Here is a 23,240-nt window from a genome sequence, read left to right on the forward strand (position 1 = left end):
AAGTTACAAAATCCTGTTTATTTAAATCTGTCCAAAAGATGATTTTTTTTAACTCAATGGAGATATTTTCAATTACTATTAGATAACTTAATTCTTAATGTGTTCGCCCTAAATCGAAATAAAACTAAAACTATCAGCCCTATTCTGCTATTCGATTCACGTAAATCGAAGGATTTCATTGCTTTGTTAGGTCATATGTTTTGAAAAACATATAACTTTCGAAATCAAAGCGTTGTGTCCGTCTGTCTTAGCAATTCTAAAGAAAATATAATGTACGACTGGGTCGCACGAACTTGCTCTTAGAGTTCAAGTTGCTTAAGTTTTAAGATTTTTTATATAGAAACTTGGGAAATGTAGGTACACTTCGCGTCACTTGAATAGAAACAACAATTTTTCTTTAGAAAATACCGATTGGCGCTTCGGTGAGGTAACTTAGTAGGATTTTGGTTTTGAATTTTCAAAGAGGAACTTTTAACAAACAATGTTGTAAAAACAAAAAAACCCAAAACAGAAACCGTATGGCTACTAGTTGCGTTTTTTCGCATTACTTCACAAAAAACAGTGTTTTTTTTTTGCGTCACTTGAATAGAAACAAGCTCTTAAATTAGATAAAAATGTGAAAAATCATGGACAACACTAATTTTAGTAAAGCAGTCTTAAACTTTGACATTATTTGCACATTATAACCAATTATGGGCTACGAGCTACCATTAGGCATCACAGAAAATGCATAAATAGCAGCTAACATTGGAAATGCACTTGCACTATGCAAAATCGCGAAAGATATTGGAAAATTTTGCCAAATTTGTATGAGAATATTTTTGAAATATCGTAAACTAGTGATTGAATAAAAAAATAAGACAGGTGAGACCCAAATCAAGAGCAGAGAAAAAAATAATTTAAAAACTAGCAGCAATTTCCTTCACTTTGCCGCTAAAATCGGTCAAAAACGTGGTGTTAGTGCGATGGTAATGTGTTGGTTTGTTCCATCATGGAAGTTATAAAAGGTGCACAACATTTAAAAAGCCTCAAAATGCAAAATAACAACATTTTAAGTTGAAAAGAAGTGAGGTAAAGAGTGGTTTTTTAAAGGAAAACATACCAACTCAGATGGACCACGTTAATATTAGTCCTATTTCATTGGTTTATGAAAGAATAACTTTTATCGCATCGCCAATAAAGGGCAATAAAATGTGTTATAGTAATACGCTTTGTTTTTATGATGTGCAATAGGAAAATTGAAGCTTCACGCTTCGAAAAAAGATGCAAACTTTTACAAAGAAATAATGGAAGAAGCTCTTGGGAAGTTTAGGAACGTGGAAAAACAACCCTCTTAGAGGTTGCACAAGGAGAGTTCCAGAAAAAAACAACGCAATAGAAACAAAACAGATGCATTCCGGATAAAAACGAAAGTTTATTTCACTTATTCAAACCTTAAATTGTAGAAAATGTCATTTTCTTAATTTGTAAGAAGTTACCAAACACTATAGTCACTTTCTCCAATTAGGTCCACGATTGTGTACAGTACAAGTGCATTTTCAATGTTTAATTCTATTTATGCATTTTCTGTGATGCCTAATGGTAGCTCGTAGCCCATAATTGGTTATAATGTGCAAATAATGTCAAAGTTTAAGACTGCTTTACTAAAATTAGTGTTGTCCATGATTTTTCACATTTTTATCTAATTTAAGAGCTTGTTTCTATTCAAGTGACGCAAAAAAAACACTGTTTTCTGTGAAGTAATGCAAAAAAACGCAACTAGTAGCCATACGGTTTCTGTTTTGGGTTTTTTGTTTTTACAACATTGCTTATTAAAAATTCCTCTTTGAAAATGCAAAACCAAAAATCTACTAAGTTACCTCACCGAAGCGCCAATCGGTATTTTCTAAAGAAAAATTGTTGAAAAAAAAAACAGAACAAATAAAAAAAAATAAAATTCATTTTTCAAAAAAATAAAACAATATCTGAAATCAAATCGCCCACAAAACAAGTACGCAGTTTTATTTGATATATTATGGTGCATTTTTAGAAAAAAAATTTTCAAAATCGTTAGAGCCGTTTTTTAAAAAAACTTTTTTTTTATAAATAATTTTTTGAAAAAAAGTTTTAAATTAATAAAAATTTTATATAGAAACTTGGGAAATGTAGGTAGGGTCAATGTGGGTAAATGTAAACAGGGGTAAATGAGAACATGGCTCATAACAAGCTTCAGTTAAGTCTCTGTGACGTATACATAAGTACAAATCGCGGACGCATGCATCTTTTAACTTATACGTCAAACTCAATGCTGTCAAGTGAGTATTCATTCGACGAGCGTATTTTCCGTGAAAGATAATTTTTTAAAGTGCCAAACAAGTTGTTAGTCTTTCAGAAATATTAAATATTTTTGAGATTCAATTAAGTCAGTATAATTTGCAAATACTTTTTAGTTTTGAATTTTGATGTAGATTCTATGTGATACAAGCAAATTTTAAAATACAGGACATTTATGTCGATTTGCATGTGTTTACATTTACCCCAGAATATTTTTCATAATGGGTAAATGTAAACAACGTATTCTGGAGGTAAATATAGACATATATTTTTGCTGAAATTATTGGTTTTGATAAAAATAACGTATTTTTAGTCAATTACTATTGCTAAAGTGCCGCGGAGTCACATTTTAAAGTAGCCAACACCATCATTTTCATTGAATGATGTTGCAAATCGGTCTTTGACGTAAAAAAACAAAAAATATGACGTTCAGAGCTGCTCAGGATGCATATTGGGCGCCTATATAAAGAATCAAACAAAAACTTTTATCGTAATTTGAAAAAGTTTTTGTCAAATACCTTCTTGAACGTTTTTCAAGTTGTTATCCATATGATAAAGAGGAAATTCTAAATTTTAAACCACCGTTTACATTTACCCCGAATTTGTAAAAAAACACAAACATGGTGGGGTATTTGTAAAAATGCCATATTTGACAGTAATGTTAACAATTTGGGAAATATTTGTTTATATTTATAAAGAAGAATTGCCATCATTTCATATTTGCATTTGTAGATACCATTCAAGTTGTTCCGTGAAAACATATAAAAATCTAAAGTCGAAAGAAAAAAAAGACATGAAATTGTTTACATTTACCCACATTGACCCTATATAAAAAAAAAAAACAAAACAATAAAAAAAAATAAAATTCATTTTTCAAAAAAATAAAACAATATCTGAAATCAAATCGCCCACAAAACAAGTACGCAGTTTTATTTGATATATTAAGGTGCATTTTTAGAAAAAAAATTTTCAAAATCGTTAGAGCCGTTTTTTAAAAAACTTTTTTTTCATAAATTATTTTTTGAAAAAAAAGTTTTAAAATAAAATTGGTATGCCATTTTGTATAAATCACTAATCAACATCTAAAAACAAAATGTCAAAAAAATTAAATGTCCCGTTTTAGTATATAAATGCTTTTGTATAAAAAATTTCGTTGAAATACAATAAGCAGTTTTGCAGAAAATCCGATTTGAAAAAAGCGGTCCTATGGCAGGTACCGTTAATAATGATTTTTTAAAAAAAATTTTTTCTTCAAAAGATAAACCTTGCTTAAAAACTAACATTTGAATTTTTTTAACAAAATCGTTGGAGCCGTTTTCGTGAAATTAAACTTTTCCGAAATTTTTGTATGACAGGTACCGTTGTTTTTGGACCAAAAAAATTAATTCCAAAAACCCCTCTGGAGAGCCTCCAAAAAAAGCTACTTACCAAGTTTGAAGTCAATCGGTCTATCCGTTCAGGCTGTAGCTCCTTATACAGACAGACAGACTGACAGACAGACGGAATTCCGGGACCCACTTTTTTGGCATTCTCTACCATCGTAATGTCATGGAAAAATGTTATCTCAACTTCTTTTTTTTTGTATGAATGCATAACTTGATATAATTATAGTACCTAGCAAGTAAAAATTTGATTAAATTTATTTTTTACCCCAATTTAAAGGCTTCTCATTTTAGACATTCACGTGAATCGAATAGCAGATCAAGGCCGTATGTCTTGAAGCGGAGGAGGCGCTTGAGGTAACTTCTACCATGAAGCCTTGGGCTTGCCATTGCGGAACTTGTTTCGCAGATTGTTGACCAGCAAACGAAAATTTGATAAGGAATTTTGGGTCTTAGTTATTTGGAACCAGTAAATAGATAATGCGGACTTGACAGCAATCCAAGATGTGCGATGAGTTGGAGAGCGCACCGAGGATAAAAGGCTTCAACAACTACTACGGAAAGTGTCAGAAGGAAAAAGAGAAAGGCTTAGGCAAGAAGTCATGGACTATGAGTGAGCGCTGTGGCACAATTCATATCCGAGGAAAATTTAAAAACAACACGATGATCTGTAATCAAGTCCCAAAAGAAGAGGAGTAGAAAAAAAATATCCAACCAAAGACCTTTTTGAGAAAACGTACGATACGACGCAGTGTGCAGTTTTGCAAATTTAGCGGAACTTTATTCCTGATTCCAAATACAATTATTGTTCGTATCGGAAATTTTCTACGATTCCCGAAAAAATAATCACAAATTCCGATCGTGGTGACGATTTGTATAAAATATTCCATTACGAACGGATTCCGTCATTGCTTTTTTTGGAATTCGTAACAAATTTCCGATACGAATGAAATGCGTGATAAGGTCGAATATAGGGCAAGTTTTAGGATTCGCAAAAAAAAATTGAACTGAAGGTAAGAATCAGACATGACAAAGATGATAGAAAATGGGAAAAAAGGTCGCTAGCAATTCTGTCTGTCTGTCTGAAGCGATTTACTTCATGCTCCTTAGTTAAGAGTTTTGGTGATTCGCAAGAGCTAAAATTGACATTTAATTTTTTGGATAAAAACTAGCGGTACTATGACCAAAATATAAAAGGTCGTTTTTCTGAAAAACGACACTTAAGATTTTGATAAATTGTGCAAATCAGATCGTACTTTTGTCAGCTTACCTTGATAAATAACAAAATAAGCAACGATTGATTTAAATGGGTTTAAATATGTTTATGACTGCAGAAATGTAATATTTGTTTTGTATATTAATAACCTTGAAATTATATTCTCTTATACACAGTTAACTGTGTATAGTGTTCTTATTTTAAAGACTTTATTATATTTCTAAACACTTATATTAAATATTCATTAAAAATTATTGCTAAAGTTCGGTTATAATACGATGCATGTTTGTCTGCAAATGTGCCTTTAATTGATGCGGTAGAGTAAAAGCTTTTGAACAGGGTTCACATCTAAATTTGGGATACATTTTTTGTTATTGTTAAAAAAAAATAAAAAATATATACATATTTTTTCAAAACATTGTGATTTCTTACTTGTAGGGTCTTTCTCCGGAGTGCATTTTTTCGTGAGCCTTAAGTGAAGTTGTAAGGGAAAATGCTTTGCCACATGTTTGACAGCTGTATGGTTTCTCATTGGTGTGAATTCTAAAATAATTTATTTAATTGCTTAAATGACCAAAAACAAAAAAAAATATAATTTACCTCTGATGTTTAACTTGTGTGCTGCGGTCGGCAAATTTTCTGTCACAATACTGACAATGAAATGGTTTCTCTCCAGTGTGTGTTCGCATGTGTGCTCTAAGATTGCAAGGCGAATTAAAGCGCTTGCTACATATTCTGTAATGAAAAATAGAAGATGTATTTTAACCCATACTAGAATTGTTTGAAAAAATTTTGAAGATTGTTTGTAAAAAAACGGAACTTAGTCATTTTTCAGCTAATATGGAAACGATCCTATCCTGGTTATACCTTTCTTGGTTTTGTCAAGTATCTACTTTGTTTCTATAAATGAGTGCCGTCTAAGAACGGGTTTTTATTTTTTGAACTCAATATTTAACCATTGATTCGACTGTTTTTTTGAGTGTTCAAGTGAATCAAACAAACAACATTACACAAAAATGTTTACAAAAAAGAGTCGATTTTTTTAAACCGACTTAAAAAAAGGAGGCGGTTCTCATTTCGACTTAATCTTGTGTATCTTTCGACAGGGTGAACCGATTTTGATGATGTTTCTTTCATCAATTTGGACCAGTTCTGACAATAGCATCCATGAGAAAGAAGTTGTTTTTTTCTGTAAATTTGTTTTATTAAACTTTTAAATTGAGATTTAAAAAAAAAAAGTTATTTTAATCAATATTTTTTCAAATAATCGATTTCAAAGTCAAATTTTGAGAATAAAAAGTTGAAAGTTACACTTTCAAGGTCATATACATATACATATGTATATATATGATGTGCACCGCTGCGCTGAGGCCTGCCAGGCCAAGATTATTTTACTTAGAGCCAATTTTTCAATCTTCTAATAAACAGTCAGTTAACTGTTCGACGAATAAAGTTATTAGGCTCATAAACAATCAGATAAAAACATTGAATTTTTCAATCAAGAATAATTTATTCTACAGAATAACAAAAAAAATTGTCAAATTCAAAAATATTTAAAATTAAACGTCATTTTTATTCATGATTGTTTTTGTTTTCTTGTTTTCCACTGTATTTTTTTCAAAATTCTTTCAAAACAGCTTTGACAACTGACACAATATCTTTATTGAGATTATTCCTTAGAATAATTTTATTCGTCTCTGAAAGAAGCAGATAGATTTATTCTTAGGAATAAGCTATATCTGCCTGTTGAAAAATTGATTTTTTCTCTATCCTTAGGAATAAGTACTAACTGACTATTAAACTGACTATTGAAAAATTGGCCCTTAGTATGCTAAAAATTACCACTGTAAGCATTTTTAGCCTTACAAGAGCTACCTTAGTCAAATGTGCCACTAGATCTCCTACTATTAAAAGTATGAAATAGTAAGAACAAGTGACAAAAAAAAAACAACAAATGTCAAATTCAAAAATAATCAAAATTAAACGTCATTTTTATTCTTAATTTTTTTTGTTTTCTTGTGTTCCGTTGTATTTTGTATCAAAATTTCTTTCAAAACAGCTTTGAAAATCGACGCAATATTTTTTTTTGAGATTATTCCTAAGAATAATTTTTATTCGTCTCTGAAAGAAGCAGATAGTTTTATTTCTCTAATAAATGTTTTATTAAAAAAATAAGCTATATCTGACTGTTGAAAAATTGATTTTTACTCTATCTGGGGAATAAGTACAAACTGACTGTTTAATTGACTATTGAAAAATTGGCCCTTAGTGATGTACACAAAGCTAGAAGAAAATTAGTGCTGGCCCTTAGAACTTGCATCAAACCGAGGATGTGATGGTGTGTGCGGAAAAAATTAAACAAACGCGAAAAAACGAAATTTTGAAAACAATTCAAGTGATATAACATTGAACGTTAAAACAACTTTACTTTTCAAAATAATCGATAGAAAAGTTTACAATAGCCGTGTTTTATTGGTACTCAGTATTTTACTGAGTAAACATTTTATGCTGTAAATAACAACAAACGTTTACTTTTATTTATTATTAATAATCTTTTATTGTTGAGAGGTCAAAAATGTATAAGTTAAGAAAATAAAATTTCTCTGTAAACCAACAAATAAAAAACTTTTGTTTATCCTTAGCAATCATTTGTTGTTGTTTACCGTGTAAAATTTTACTCAGCTAAGTACTGAGTTACCAATAAAACACGGCTAATGTAGCAGCTAGCACAAAATTTACAATAAAATGTTATATTTGTCCAAAAGATCTCAATGATCTTTCTAAAAGCAAGGAAGATAAAGAAACAGATAATGAATTGATCAAGAAGAATTCCGGATAGAATTCATTGAATAATTTCAAGTGCCATTTAAATGTCATATCCGTTTCCTCAATTTGCTTTCATATTAAAACAAAATTATCTTAATATATTCGAAATATACATACTTTACTTACCATTAGAAATAAGCTTAATAATCGTTTCAGTCAAGTAACTTCATTAAGAGAAATAAATGTTCAGGAGTGGTTTTTCGAGGCAAAAACACCTATGTGAGGCGGCCACGCAATGAGCGCCAAAATAGCGGAAAAAATTAAAAGAAAAGAAATCCTATAGTTGTGATTCAGGATTACATTTTGTAGTTTTTTTCTAGTTTGCCTGCGCGTCAGTTTGGAGATCCTATTCATTTAGATTATTTTTGCAGACAACTCAACTTAGGGTGACTAAATACTTTTATATCCCAAGAATATGATAACGTTTGGGGGGCAGCAGTTTAGTTAAGTTATATTGAATGTGTGTATCCTTTACGGACAAGAAGGAATGAATTGCTCTTAGTACCGAACCTTGCAAAGCCTAGAAGAATCGTTTACTTTCTAAATTGGCTTATATTAATTGAATTGTATATTTTTTTAATAAGTAAGGCAGAATAGAGATAAATAAATATAGGAACAATTAAAATGTATGACAAACAACCATTTAAACTTACTCGCATCCATAATTCTTCTCATTTCGATGAATTTTCATATGAAAACTAAGAAGACATCTTTTCTTAAAATGATTCCCACAAATATCACAAATAAAATCGTAAGGTGGTTTGTCAGATTTTTGATGATACTTCCTCACAGTTGGTTTCAATTCTTCTTCTTTAATAATGGTCTCATTTTGTTTCTCATTTTCACCTTCAATAAAATCATTAATCTGAATTATAGTTTCTGTCACACTTTGTGATTCCTCATCTTCATATATTTCTTGTTTGATTTCTTCCTCCGATATATATGCTAATTCATATTCTTGTTCGTATTGATCTATTTCACTTCCCTTAGATGAAACATAATCAGGCGGGAAATCATTTGTTTGACTGTTTTCATCTATAACTGGATCATCCGCAGTGACATCTTCTTCTTCGCTTATTTTAGCAGAAGTAATTTCCTCCGCTGGCGAAGGATCATCATCAACATCCTGAATAACGTATTGGACTTCATTGGTTTCAATGGTGTGAGGCTCATTGACATCGATGGTTGGTAACTCATCGACATCAACGACTTGTTCCTCTTCAAGGAAATCAATATTTTCAAATGACACCTCTGCTTCAACCATAGATTTATTTGATTTAAATATATTGGATGCTGTTTGGGTTTTCAGCACAATTTGATTTAGGTATTCTGTGGTCTTCTGACATGTCAAACGGAATTTGGTAGCATATCTTAAAATCGAAAGGCATCTTTGGCATATTTTGTCTGGCATATTGTCTGTTTTTTTAAGCTTAATAAAGGGATGTTTTATTGTTTAGTATACATTAATAAAATTTGATGGTTTACCTCAATTCCTGAACACAAAAATATATCATTTGGTAGCGTAGGTTCTTCAAAGATTGGATGCAGCGTGACGCTTTTACTTTCTTCTTCCATACAAATACGACAAACATTCCACTTAATACTTATTTCCATTGTTGGGGTTTGTATTTACATATAATAATTTTGCTCTTATTTTTCTTAATATATATTTTTAATTTTGTTTAATTGGTAATTATTTATGAGGGAATTTTAAAATTTTTTGTCTTGATAAAATTTTTGTATGTTTACCAAAACCAAAACTGACTTTATAAAAGTGACATCTTCGAGTATCGAATTTTATGAAAGCATTTTTCTTAAGCTGATAACACAATGGTCGCTTGCAGCGAAGATTAATGGTGTATTTACATTGGGTCAGTGGCCTTAAGTACATGTCCACTTTTAACAAAAATCAAAAGTGAAAATATTTTTTTTTTTGTAAAAAAAAGAGTTTACAAATTGTTTTTGAGAGCAAAAATAAACTGTCTGCATCATTTTTGTAATTTTTCCATTTCGGAAAACGCTTAAAAATTATCACTTTTGTGCTTATTCACTTTTTAAGCCTCCTTAGTTATGGTTTAAGGCTGCGTCTATACTTTGTCGATGAACACTCGATATTTAGTTTTATGTTTAGCACTGGTTCAAGGTACATAAAATGTTTAAACAGCTAAATCCATGCTTTAACCAAAGTTGATCCACATATAGACCAATGCTAACACGACAAACAATTTTGGTTCTGTAAAGCTTTACAGATGCAATTGTTGCTTCTGTAAAGCGTTATAGAAGCAAAATTGTTAGTAGGGAACACTACGTTTCCACCTACGCTAAATTCGAGATTTAGCTAAGTAGATTAGAATAAATCTCGAGATTTATTTTAAATCTACTTCTCGAAATCTCAGGTTTGGGTTCAGCTACCCTAAATCTAAGATTTTAACCTACTTTCATCCGGCATTTAGAATAAAACTCGAGATATATGCTAAATCTACTTAGCTAAATCTCAGATTTAGGGTAGGTGGAAACGTAGTATAAACCTCAACTTTATAACCAATTTCAAGAAATAAAAATTGCTGATCCACGGATTTAATATTTGTACAACTGGCTCTAGTGCCAGCTGTACAAACGTGGATTAGCTGCGGGTCAACTTCGGTTCAAGCATGCATATCGTAGGTGAAACCAAAAAAATATGTAACACTATTTTAGCAAATTTTATAGGAGAGCATCCCTTCTAACAATTTTGCTTCTAAAATGCTTTACAGAAGCAACAATTGCATCTGTAAAGCTTTATAGAACCAAAATTGTTTGTCGGGATTAAAACCTCATCGTTTTGAAGGCATTTGTATGAGTTTCCATTTTCTAATTTGCTAATAAAATAAAAACTATTAAGGGGATTTCCAGTTTAAGGAACGGTAGATATCAGGTTTGGCTAACAGATTTCATTCAAATCTAATTTTCAGAAAATTTGGAGTTACACACCCAACAAACAATATCTTTCTTTCTGGAACCACCAAGGTAAGCATCAACAATTGTAAGATTAAAATAAAAAATTTGCTGTGTTTTTTCATCGTTGCGTTTACTTTGCATTCAACGTCGAATGTATGTAATATGGGAAGTCGCTTTTCTTGGATTAAACAATTTTGTGAATAGTTATATTTTATATTATATATTAGATAATTCTTTTAATCTAATTAATTAATGATAAAACATACTTTCTGTTTGGAACCACCGAGTAAGCATTATCATTTCATCATTATAATAATAAAAATATTTGCTGTGTTTTTTCATCGTTCGTCTACTTAAAATTCATCGTCGAATGTATGCACCTTGGGAAGGCGCTTTTCTTGGTCAGCATAATTTGTGAATTGTTTTGTGAAAATTAATTATTAGAAATACAAGATTTCTTTTGAATTTAATTTAATCAATTGAAAAACATACTGGTTTTTCAATTAATTAATTACACTAATAAACACTGTGTAGCCAGGCACTTATTTGCAAAATTATATCATTTGGGCTGTAGTGAAAACTTCCATTAATATAGCAAAATGTCTTTTTTTCTAAATGTATGAATTAAAAACAAATTATTTTGAATAGAATTTCTTTCATTTTGATAAGATACATAAAATGAATTTTAAAGTCAATCAAATATTTTATCGCTAGTGATAAAAGTTATTGAATTAGGGTCCAGCTCTTTTATCAAAAGCACACACTACACAAAACTACACTACCGACTTCTTTTCATCAATCTTCAATCAAACAGTTCCAAACTGCAAAGATGTTAGTACACTGCCTCAAATCATCCCTGTTCAACTACATAGTTCAGTGACAGTAGCTTTTTATTTGTTGTTAACGAGAAAAAGAAGAAAAATTCTTTCACAATTAAAAAAAGAAAAAAGTTTTGCAATTTTCATAAACCAGTCGCCACCAAAACCCAATCAAATCATTAGTGATTAAAAAACACAATAAAGTTAAACAATGTACTCCTAAAAATTATATTTATTACAAATATTAACCCAGTATAAGCTCAAAGCAGCTTAAAAAGTCTCTCTCGAACGCGGAAACAAAAAAACACAAAAAAAAACTACTCCATCGTACACTTTTGTTAAAGTGAAGTGAGCCACCAACCAGCCCACCAATCAAATAAAAAACCAAAAGTAATGAGTAATTATCGTCACGGCTATTGTGGAATTGAAGTACGCGACATGCATCCGAGAATCTCTCACAACTTCACCTATGTCTCATCCTGTGTCAAATACATGATATTCATGTTGAATTTCATATTTTGGCTATTCGGTGGTCTCCTAATGGGCATCGGTCTATACGCCTTCAAAGAAAAATGGGAATCCACTGGATGGGTACGTTTGGAGAGCTTCTACGATGTCGTATTGAATATTTCTCTTGTCATGATGATTGCTGGCATTGTTATCTTTGTTGTTAGCTTTGCTGGCTGTCTCGGTGCTCTGCGAGAGAATACTTGTTTGTTAAAATTCTATTCCATGTGTTTGCTATTGTTTTTCCTCTTTGAAATGGCAATTGCCATTATGGGCTTTGTCTTTCCGCACAATATGAACTCTTTCCTGGAAGATTCATTTACCGATAAGATAATACACACTTATCGCGATGACCCGGACTTGCAGAATCTCATTGACTTTGCTCAGCAGGAGTTCAAGTGTTGTGGCTTGAGCAATGCTGGCTATCAAGATTGGAGCAAGAATGAATACTTTAATTGTTCATCGCCCAGTGTTGAGAAGTGCGGTGTGCCGTATAGTTGTTGTATTAATGCCACTGATATTAGTTCTGGATTGGTTAATATAATGTGTGGCTATGATGTGCAGGGTCAATCTGTGGCAGCAGCTAGTAAACGCATTTGGACAAGTGGATGCATTGAAATTGTACGAGTTTGGGCGGAAAGGAATCTCTATACAATTGCTGGGGTCGCTTTGGGTATTGCTTTGATTCAGTTGTTTGTTATCTATTTGGCCAAGACTTTGGAGGGACAAATTGATTTGCAAAAGTCTAGGTGGGCGGCGTGAGTAAAAACCTAGCAATACATCGCACACAACACCGGTGACAAGTAATATGAATGAATATTTGGCAAATTCACAAACATAACAAAGTCACCGATGATATACAACAATTTGACTGGCTTCAACAACTCAAACGTGCTGAATTAAATTGAGGGGTGTTTTCTTTTTCTTATTAATTTTTTTAAAATAATTTATGTTTTGTTTATACTGGAAATTTGGTTTCATTTTAAATTTAAAAAAGATTTTGTTTTATATTCAAATTAAGACTAGAAAAAAAAAAATATAATATGTATATTTAAACAAACAAAACGAACATTGCCATTTACAATGAGATAAATACAACAACAACAAAAAAAACATAGATCAACAATAGTATTGTTTTGTAATATTTTATTTTTTTCGAATTTATAATTGTATTACTTTTGAATTTTTTTCTTACATTTTTTCGAGTGCTATAAAAAACACAAAAAAGTTCTCTCCTTTATATAATGAATTTACTCAATACCACTATTTATAATCTATAATCAAAATATTTAAGAAAAACAAGAAACAAAAAATAAAACAAAAATGCTACAAAAACATTACTCAAAAATGATAGATATTTTTGTGATTTTATACACAATTATTATAAATATGTACTCATATATTATGTATAAATAATATGAATGAAGACAAAAAAAAAAGAAAGAAAAATATTAATCGAACAAAATAACACATACATACATAGAATTAAAAAAAAAACATAAACATATACACTCCCGGTCAAAAGTTTGGAAACCCTGAACAAAAAATCAATTTTTTATCTTTGGTGCAATGTTATTGGCCATTTATGAATTTTATTGAATGTCAATGAATACACTAGCGGTACTTGTAGCATTTGCTAAACAGTTAAATAAATTTCTATTTAAAACAACCATTTTAAAACATGAGAAATCAAAAGAAATCAGACCAACTTCTTTTCGTCGAAAAAGCCGCCTTTTGCTTTTATGATAACAGCACATATTCGGGGCATTCTGTTGACCAGATTTTGAAGTTTTTTGACTTGAAAGTTTCCAAACTTTATTTAGACAATTCCACATTGAAATTTGGCTGGTTGGTTTCAAATCCCTTACTTGGCAGTCCATTTCTTCCCACGATAATTCGATGGGATTAACATCGGGAGATTTCGGTGACCAAACCATTTTTTGCAGCACACCTTCTTCTTCTTTTCGTTCTAAATAGGTGGAACACAACTTAGAAGTGTGTTTGGGGTCATTGTCTTGTTGGTAACTGAAACCATATCCAATAAGACCGACCCCAGACAGTATTGCACTGTACTGTAGAATACGATGATAACCTTCTTTTCTCGTTATGCCATCAATTCACCAACTCCATCGTAACTAAAACAGCCCCATACAGTCACTGACCCTCCACCATGCATGACCGTTGGCGAAATGCACTTCGAATTATATTTTTCATTCGCTTTACGGCCAACATATTACCGACGATGCGACCCAAATATTTCGAATTTTGATTTGTCCGACCATAACACTTCCTTCCATTGGTCAATGGTCCAGTTTTTGTGTTGCATGGCGAATTCGAGTCTCTTCTTCTTATTCTGTGGTCGCAGAAGTGGTTTTTTTGCAGCCACTCTCCCTAACATACCTTTTTCACGCGGTCTTCGCTGTACAGTAGTTACGGAAATTGCTAAATCCAAACGTTCATTTATTTTGCTTCTGATTTTTGAAGCCCTTTCAAAATGATTTGCATAGTGGATGGTGTATATTTTGTCATCATCCCTTTTTGATGTTTTCCGAGGTCAACCAGATCGTTTTTTGTCAGTGTTTGTGACCGTTTCCCGATTTCTTCTAAGTGTTTTTGAAACCGTTCCTTGGAAATGTTTAAAATTTTGGCTATTTCGATAAAAGTTTTCCCTATTTTTTGTAAGATAACAATATTAGCCCGTTTCTCAATAGATAATTCCTTAGTTTTCGCCATTTTAAACTAACTTTACCAAAAAAAATCGTTAAATCCTCGAAATTTATTGCGTTTTCACAAATCTGTATTAAATGTCTCTTTGTGTTTCCATTTTTATAAAAAAGAGACATCATAATTACAGTACAGTATATTTAAAGTGAAAATAATGCAGGTTTTTTGCCAAATTTTAAAAATTGAGACAAAAAAACGCAATATTTTGTATGCAAGAATTCATATGAAAAATGTTCTTTGAAAGTAAATATGTCCAATGGTCGTTTAAAATGGTTGAATTTTTAAAATTTGTATAAAATGTCTAGATTATAACACAAGCTTAAGAAAAAGTTAAGAAAACCATAGAAACAAAATTTATTTGAACCCGGGAAGCACCAATAAACATGAAAACTTGATTTTTTATTTAGAGTTTCCAAACTTTTGACCGGCAGTGTACGTATAACCATTTATTAAGTAAGAACATTATAGTTGAAAAAAAAAAAAAACAAAAAAATAGATACAAAAATCTCCACGACTTTATATATGAAAATTAAAAATGTATTATCCTATTTAAAAAAAAAAAAAAAAAAAAAAAAAAAAACAATAATAAAGTATGAAATATTTAGGTCCCAAATTTGACATTATGATTTTTAATTGCGATCGAGAGGAGTGGGCTGATGGTTAATCCACTGGGGATTTTCTTGGGGCCTGAAAATTTGAAGGAATTTATGTTCAAGAATAATTACTTCGCATAATAAATAACTATTCAATTCATTAATTGCTAAAGGAAAAATTGAACACGACCGACTCAGTTGGTATTGCCATGTTCAAAGGAGAGATCCTGAGAACCCCGTCAAAAAAGCAACGTTCCAACACGAAATAAAAAGAAAGGTAGGCCTAAAAACTCCTGGTACAAGCAAATGCAAAAACACCAGCATTCAGTTGGCCTCAAAAACGGAACAATACAAAACCGGGAGGCTTGCCGCCGATTTCTGAGGTCAACCCGGGGAACCCCACAGGCGGATCACTAGTGAGAAGCAGTAACGTGGGAAGGTTATGATCCCCTCGACATCGAGATCATAACAGCGCCGAGAAAAAGGAAGAAGAAGAATTGCTAAAGGAAAACAAACTAAAAAATGTTAAGAAATTGGACGAAAAAACAACAAGAACTTCGTAAATGTAGCAAATTTCACTGGAGAGCCAAGGACATTTTTTTAGAATTTTGGAGCTTATCAACCGCATTAAGGCTCAGTTATAGCTATTAGTAAAATCCATCAGTAAAAATTCTGTTTTGCTATTTTGAATACTAATGTATGTAAAATGTTGATGAAATAAAGTAAAAACACATTTTCACTAACTTTTTGAAAAAGAAGCAATGCATTTGGTGTTATATTTTAGTCACAAATTCATTTTATAAATTTTACTGATGAAATTTCATTTTACTGAACAGTAAAATTTATAAAATGGATTTGTGAATAAAATTTAACACCAAATGCATTGCTTCTTTTTGAAAAAAAAAATAATTAAAATAAGCTTTCAACTTATTTCATCAATATTTTGCTCAAAATAAAAGTTTAAAGCATTCAAAATAGCTAAACAAAATTTTTACTAATGGATTTTACTGATAGCTATAACAGCGCCCATCAACAAACCAATACTTCGGCAAAACTTGAAAAAAATAAATACTTTCCAAGAGGACCGACAAATTCAGTTTTTTCGAGGAGTGTTTAAAAAGAATTCATCAAAATTTGAGAACAGCATTTGAAGTCAGTTATTTTGAAGGAGCGAGCTATGCCAATTACTTCGTTTTTTCTTGAAAAGACGAATATTTTGTCAATTTTTTTTTGTATAAGAAAGGTTTGCATACATATATCACTTACAAGTTGTACTGATTCAATTGTCTTATGTCAAAATTTCTGGAAGTTTTTATGGTATTATATTATTAAAAAAAACATAATGGGCCATATTCATAGTTGTTGTTTAATTATGTTTAAATTTCTTTTTGTTTGATTTTCTTAAGATTTTTTTCATGACTACACCAAAATATGCCATTTAACGGTTTTAATAAACAAATTACCACTATTTATAGCTATTGATGATAAGACAAAAGTGAGGCTAAATCCTCGAAAATGGTATCATTTCAAAAGTGTTCTTTGTTTCTAAAAAACACAAAATAAATCGAATCATATGAGTAAAAATATTTTTTTTATACGGTGTAACACAGGAAAACTTTTGTATGTACCCTTCCGGATGGAAGTGACATGTATGTATATTGAGCACTACCAACCATGCAAATTTGATTCAGCCCCCTCACTATAGTTGTTTTTTTTTTCTTGGTTTATTTTATACTTGCATTTAAATGAACTGAGTATGATTATTGAATAAAGTATAATTGCAATATTGCTTGTTTACAAAAACTATGACTTGCAAATAATATAAATAACAAGCGAGAAATGATCTGTGCAGGGCTGAATACCTAGAAATATTATGAGTTTAGTTGATAAGAAACATGACTGATTAAAAAAAAAAAAAAAAACAAACATAAACCGTGCACGTATAGACAAAACTCTGTGATTTAATTTTTCAAAATATAATGTCGCACGTACTTGGTCAAATAGTAAAAATCGCTGGATTATGTTGAAGATTTTTATGAAAAAAATATTAAAAATTTTACCAAAAATTATAATTAGATTTTTCAAGGAATTTCAAGAAGTAAAAAAAATATGTGTTTTTATAAACTCTAAACATCTTTCTTTATGGTTTTGACCACCAAATGAAGTATAATGCCATTTGATTTCTTGTATAAGGCGGGTATTACACACTTTAGTTTTACTTACTCTTTAGTTTACTTACTTTGGTTGAACAATGTTCAATGAACATACATGTAACTTCACAGGTGAGAAGTTTTGGAACTGAGTAAACATAAACACACTTTTTAAAAACATACAATTAAAAATGGCTTCGGAACAATCCTTCTATTTTCTATATACACTAGCCGAGTATCTGCCATAAGTAAAAAGCCATAAAGCACAAACAAAACACATGTCTTTCTTTAAATATTTTCAAAATATTGTCTGAAGCGAGCGACGAGACGTTGCGCATAGGGGTATCTGACCCAAATAGGTAAAGAAAAAGGTTTTTTAAAAGTGTAATCAATAAATACAAAAATTACTTACCATATTTTTACAATTTGTATTAACCAATAAAATATTTCAATATAAAAAAGTTACACATACACCACAGTGACCCGCAGTTAAGACACAAAGGGCCTTACTAATAATCAAATTTAAAGCTCGCTTTAATTTTTACCTTAATTCTAAATATTTCACAGTGCCAAAAACCAATTAAATAGTCAGGTTAAAGGCTAACTCTTGGTTAAATTTTATAGTTGAGTTTCCCAACTATAAATTTTAATCGAGCATTAGCCTTTAACTTGACAATTAAATTGGTTTTTGGAATTGTGAAAAATGTAGAATTAAGGTAAAAATTAAAGTCAGCTTTAAATTTGATTATTGGTAGGGCCCAAACAAAATAATTAAAACAAAATAATAGTTGACTAAACAACTACACCAGTTGACATTTGTTGTTGTTGATTGAATATATACAATTTTACACATGGGATGCTAAGATCTCGGAACCATTTAGTATCGCAAGCGAAAATGGGTAGAGTTTTTTACCCTCTAACGTCTAACCCATGTAGAAAACAAATAATAAAACAAAATGGCGGAAGTTTGCGGAACTTTTTATTTTTTTACCTGATGTATAGTACTAGGTTTTTAGGTACCAAGGTCTACTATATTACTTTTTTGTTAAGTTTTCTTTTTCAGCTTTCGTGAAAAAAACACTTTGAACTCTCACTTTAAATGATCAAAATTAATTGGGTTTTCGTTTGGTAAATTTATATTTTGATCTATAAATTGATTTTTTTCGTTTCGAAACGAATACGTTTTCAGATTGATTTTTATTTGCTATAGTATTGGTGTGTATTTATGTCTGTGAGCTAAGCAGCGATCGCAGTTGTCAAAAATATTGATTCCATATTTGATTTTTTTATTCGAAGATGAGCTGGACAAATAAATTAATTCACTTAAAATTGCTTCCATTTGAATTCAAAAAAATTTTAATTCTTTATTGAAACCGAAACAAATTATTATCAACAAAAAAATTGTCAAACTGATGGATGTCAACAATGGTGCAGAGTGGTGTTAGTAAAAGAGGGGTAAATCTACCGAAAACCAGATCTGGAAATTTGATCTAAGATCAAAAAATAAATCAATTTTTTTTGGCCAAACGAAGGCAAAAATTGAAAAAATCAGTTTTTTGACAGATCTAAATCAAAAGATAAATTGATTTTTGTACCAAACGAAAACCCCATAAAAAAAGGAAATTACTTAGTTGAAAAAAAAAAACATATTTTAAATAACGTAAACACCTTTTAAAGGCAAAAAAAATTCAAAATAAAAAAAAAAAGGAAATCTACATTTTAAAAAATACCTTGGCCCATTTGCTGAAACGAGTCTTAAATATTTATGTGAAACATAAACCCTTAAGTTATACATAGCGGTTTGCACGAACTTCAAATTGTGTCATAAATTCCTCTAAGTTTAACATAACTTAGGGGCAAGAAATAGTAGGTAGAACTTAAGGATTTTATGATCAACTTAAAGTATTTAATTGACCAAAAAAGAAAGAACGCGGCTTAAACAATAAAGCACAAACAAAGTAGATCCGGAAAGCACTTAGAATTAAAGTAACGGATCGACATGGTATGGTTAATATGGTTTTCACATGATGCAGTGCCTATTTATCTATGACGGATAAACTTTCATGTTATTTCTTCATTTTTTTATACTTTAGACTTTTGATCAGCTGGTTAGAAGAAAAGAAAATACATATATTTACTCTGACGTATACGTACTATATTTTAGCTATAAATTCGTGGCGAACCTTTTTAGAGCCTCGTACCATTAAACAAAAAAATTAATTTGAAATGCCTTGTCGGCGCGGTGTGTCAAGTCTTGATCTAGTTTTCTAGAGGCACAAAAGAAAGAAATTTACACTACGCAGCATAGCATTTTATGATTCATTTTAAAACAGACAAACAAACAACGTTAAACAATAAAGATGGGCTGATAGCTTTGAAAAAGACAAATATTTTTCTAATTCTTAATTCTAAGAAAAGTACTGTTTTTTTTTTAGTTGTCAATACTATTGCTTTTGATCTCGCTCAACCCTACTCCATAAATATTCATGTTTTTATAAAAAGGACTATAAAATTTTTCAAAGTGGTCGTTTCGGGTCTCATTTCATTTAGTACATTATAAAATACTTTAAAAATCATGTGTCATATGGCCAGACTGCATGAATTTACATTTTCTAGCTAAATTAACCGTTTTCTCCCCTAATATTGCATATGCGGTAAAAACAAAGTTAGTAAAAAAGAACACGTATACGCCACAGTGCATATGGACAACGTGCAAAGAAAGTGAATCACAACTTTGGCTCAAACACATGCACTCAATAATTGAACAAAATGTTCATCTTCTTGTCATTAGTGTTAATAAATAAACAGACAAATAAAATTCTTTAAAATAAGAATCAAAAATTTAAAAAATACAGCCCCATATTCTGTTTTTTTAAAAACAATTACAAAAAATAAACAAATACAAACCTATCACAAAAACAAAACCAATACAAATAATCAAAATTTAATTAGCATTTTTAACTATAGTTTTGGTTACTTTGTAACCAAGAAGTCCTTTTTGGGTATCAAATACACAACCCTGTAATGCGAATTTTACGAGTCTAGAACTTCATGTAGTCTATTGAAATTAAACTTTTATAAATCAATTCAAGTTCACACATTTATGTATACATTTTTTTTATTATAGAAAAAAATTAGAGAAAAAAAATTTAGTTTAAAATAATCTAGTTGCTTTCTGTTAGCAATATCTGATATCATTAGTTATGCCCATTACAGTAAAAATTTTATAATTCTTCGTGATGGGAAGGAAACTTTTTTAAAATCGCATTATATAAGTTGTAGAATGCATACACGGAAACCGTGACAATCACTAGCAAGGCACCTCCAAATGCTACACTAAGAAAATTCCCATCAATTATTCCAGTAGAAGTTCGACGGTTTCTGGACCAAATTTCTTCAGTACTCGCTGGCGAGGATTGTTGACTGTTGCGCTCTGCCATTAATCGTTTCATTGAACTAAGGCGTTCCCGAAGGACTTCAACAGATTCTGAATTAAGATCTTCTGTAATAAAAGAATTTATTTGTTTTAACTGGTATATTGGATATAAAGTTATTCTTGCATAGTGCACACCTGCAGATTCAGACATTTCTTCTCAAAAGATATTTTGTTCAAGGATGCAAAAATTCCAATACCACACTGTACACTATCTGAAAAAATGATAAATCCAGTTCTGATATTGGTAAGGTGTATGCAACATCAACATCCATTGCGCAGGAATTACATCGATAATTTTGAGAAGTGCTCACAATGATTTATCCTCAATTCACAATTGCTAAAGATGGTTGAATAGTACACTAAATAAAAAGCACACAAATTTGCTCTTAGGGTTCAAGTTGCTAAAATGTTTAAGAGTATTTATATAAAAATTTAAAATTCGTTTTTAAAAGGAAATAAAAAAAACATCTTAAATCAAATTGAGCCCCAAAACAAGTATGCAATTTCATTTCTTTTATTAACCTTTACCTTCTGTAGGCACACCTCTCTGCTTCTACTTTTTCTTGTCGAACTTTTTTATCCCTTATATTTTATAGAGAATACGAATAAGAAATTTATGTAGAATTTTCCGATTCGAATATTGTATTAACAATTCCAAAAAAATATATTGTAACCATTATAAAGAGACTCTTTTTAAACTTGTTATTTTTTTATTTTTGTAGTGCCAAATTCGCACCCATGCACAGTGTGGCCAATCACGAATCTAGCTGGACAAAATTAATAACTCGCGTTTAATCGACTTTTTTTCTAAACAGTTTTAAACAAATGAATGTGAATAGATAAAATTCTATAAAAAAGAAAGATTTTTTAAAAAGAAATCTATAATTTCTGCAAAAAGTGGGTCAAAATAGTGATGAAGAAAATGCATTTTTGATTATGTTTCCGTAAACATATTCTATGATTGGATATACTTAATTATTTAAAAAAACGCTTGAAAAATCTCAATAAATAAAAACTCTATTGCTATTCACGAAAAAAGAGAGGCAGAATAATTAGGTTTTATTAAGAAATAGAACTTTTACACACGTTTTTGCCAGGTGACATACATGATTTATTTTCTCAATATCATGCTTTAAATTAAAATGTTAGCAATGATTTTAATTAAATATGCTTCACAATCATAAAAAATGGCATCACCTTTAAAAATATCTGCAGATAATTTAAAAAAGTAACTCCTTTTTGTGCGATGCAAACTTGAAACATAAGGGCCTATTAAAAACAGCTGTGTTTATATTACCTTCGATGTTTTTCAAGCTAATAATTCTCTAAATTTCTTCGTGACCCTATTTCTGGCCTTTTACACTTGCTTGCTTTTTGCATTGAACTTGTTTAAGATGTTCCGACAGAAAAGCATCATTCATCAATGATAATGCCTCATTAGATTGAAAATTCCAGTGGTCTAGTGGTTCCAGAGGATCAGAACTTAATCTTTTATACATTTTGATCCTTCACTCAAAGAACATTTCTATAAATCCTTTCCGGTATTATTGGAATATGCTTTTTAAATTTTGCGGAGAGCGATTCTAATGATTTTAACTATTTTCTAATGGATAGGTGCACTTAGGAGACTTTTAACCTTCCGTTTGTTATTTTTTTTCCGTTTTTTTAGTTTTTAAAAATTCTTTTCTACTTTTGTTTCACTATCTACTGTTTTTGTTTATGTAGTTATCACATAATATTGGTCAAGCAAAATGAAATTCATGTTTAAAGAGTGGTCCAAAGTGTCTTCCACCTTTTTTGTCTTTTTTCGCTTAACTTGAAGCACAAAACTTTTATATATGTTTTTAATTTTTATTTATTGTCAAAAATGTTCCAAAAATGATACCTGCTCATTAAAAGATCAAAAAAACTGTCTTTTCGATCTTATTTGGCAGTTTTGACACATTTTTCGAAAATTTGTTTTTTTGAAAATCTTGACTTCATTTTGAAAAGTGAAAAAAGTTGTATGGCGGTCGAGAAAACGCGAGACATGTAACTAGCTAATCTTAATGACAACACTCCACCAAACACTAATTAATTAATTTCAGACCGGAAAAATGCGGAAAAATTAACTTTACCTCTATTTGAAAAACAAAGATATTTTTTTTTGCACTTCCTAGCCTTCATACAGAATTTATTTTTTTTTAAATAGTTGCAATGGTAATTAATAAATAAAAATTATAATACCTTACCCCCAAATGTAGATTAACAATTAAAAAAAAACAATTACAACAAAAAAACTACCACAGCGTTTTTAGTCGTCAACCAAACTCAAGCGAAAAATAGAATACTTTGTATT

The 23,240-nt window shown here is 30.4% G+C and overlaps 3 protein-coding genes across 3 annotated transcripts; 1 reads left to right on the forward strand and 2 right to left on the reverse strand.

Moving 5' to 3' along the window:
- Positions 1-5,083: 5,083 nt before the first annotated feature.
- LOC129915110 (zinc finger protein 616-like) lies at positions 5,084-9,512 on the reverse strand. Its single transcript, XM_055994574.1, has 5 exons — positions 9,223-9,512; positions 8,391-9,166; positions 5,512-5,646; positions 5,344-5,454; positions 5,084-5,259 (listed from the first exon to the last, which is right to left on the reverse strand). The coding sequence occupies exons 1-5, from the start codon at positions 9,349-9,351 to the stop codon at positions 5,169-5,171; spliced, it is 1,242 nt and encodes a 413-aa protein (XP_055850549.1). The 5' UTR covers positions 9,352-9,512; the 3' UTR covers positions 5,084-5,168.
- A 2,032-nt stretch (positions 9,513-11,544) lies between these two features.
- Positions 11,545-13,111, forward strand: LOC129915804 (tetraspanin-33-like). Its single transcript, XM_055995491.1, has one exon. It carries the CDS (start codon positions 11,886-11,888, stop codon positions 12,759-12,761), a length of 876 nt encoding a protein of 291 aa, XP_055851466.1. The 5' UTR covers positions 11,545-11,885; the 3' UTR covers positions 12,762-13,111.
- A 7,532-nt stretch (positions 13,112-20,643) lies between these two features.
- On the reverse strand, positions 20,644-21,173 carry LOC129916366 (uncharacterized). The gene is made up of 2 exons (XM_055996252.1): positions 21,038-21,173; positions 20,644-20,968 (listed from the first exon to the last, which is right to left on the reverse strand). Exons 1-2 carry the CDS (start codon positions 21,051-21,053, stop codon positions 20,691-20,693), a joined length of 294 nt encoding a protein of 97 aa, XP_055852227.1. The 5' UTR covers positions 21,054-21,173; the 3' UTR covers positions 20,644-20,690.
- Between the last annotated feature and the right edge of the window lie 2,067 nt (positions 21,174-23,240).

The sequence above is a fragment of the Episyrphus balteatus genome, chromosome 3 (assembly GCF_945859705.1).
Source record: "Episyrphus balteatus chromosome 3, idEpiBalt1.1, whole genome shotgun sequence".
NCBI lineage: Eukaryota > Metazoa > Arthropoda > Insecta > Diptera > Syrphidae > Episyrphus > Episyrphus balteatus.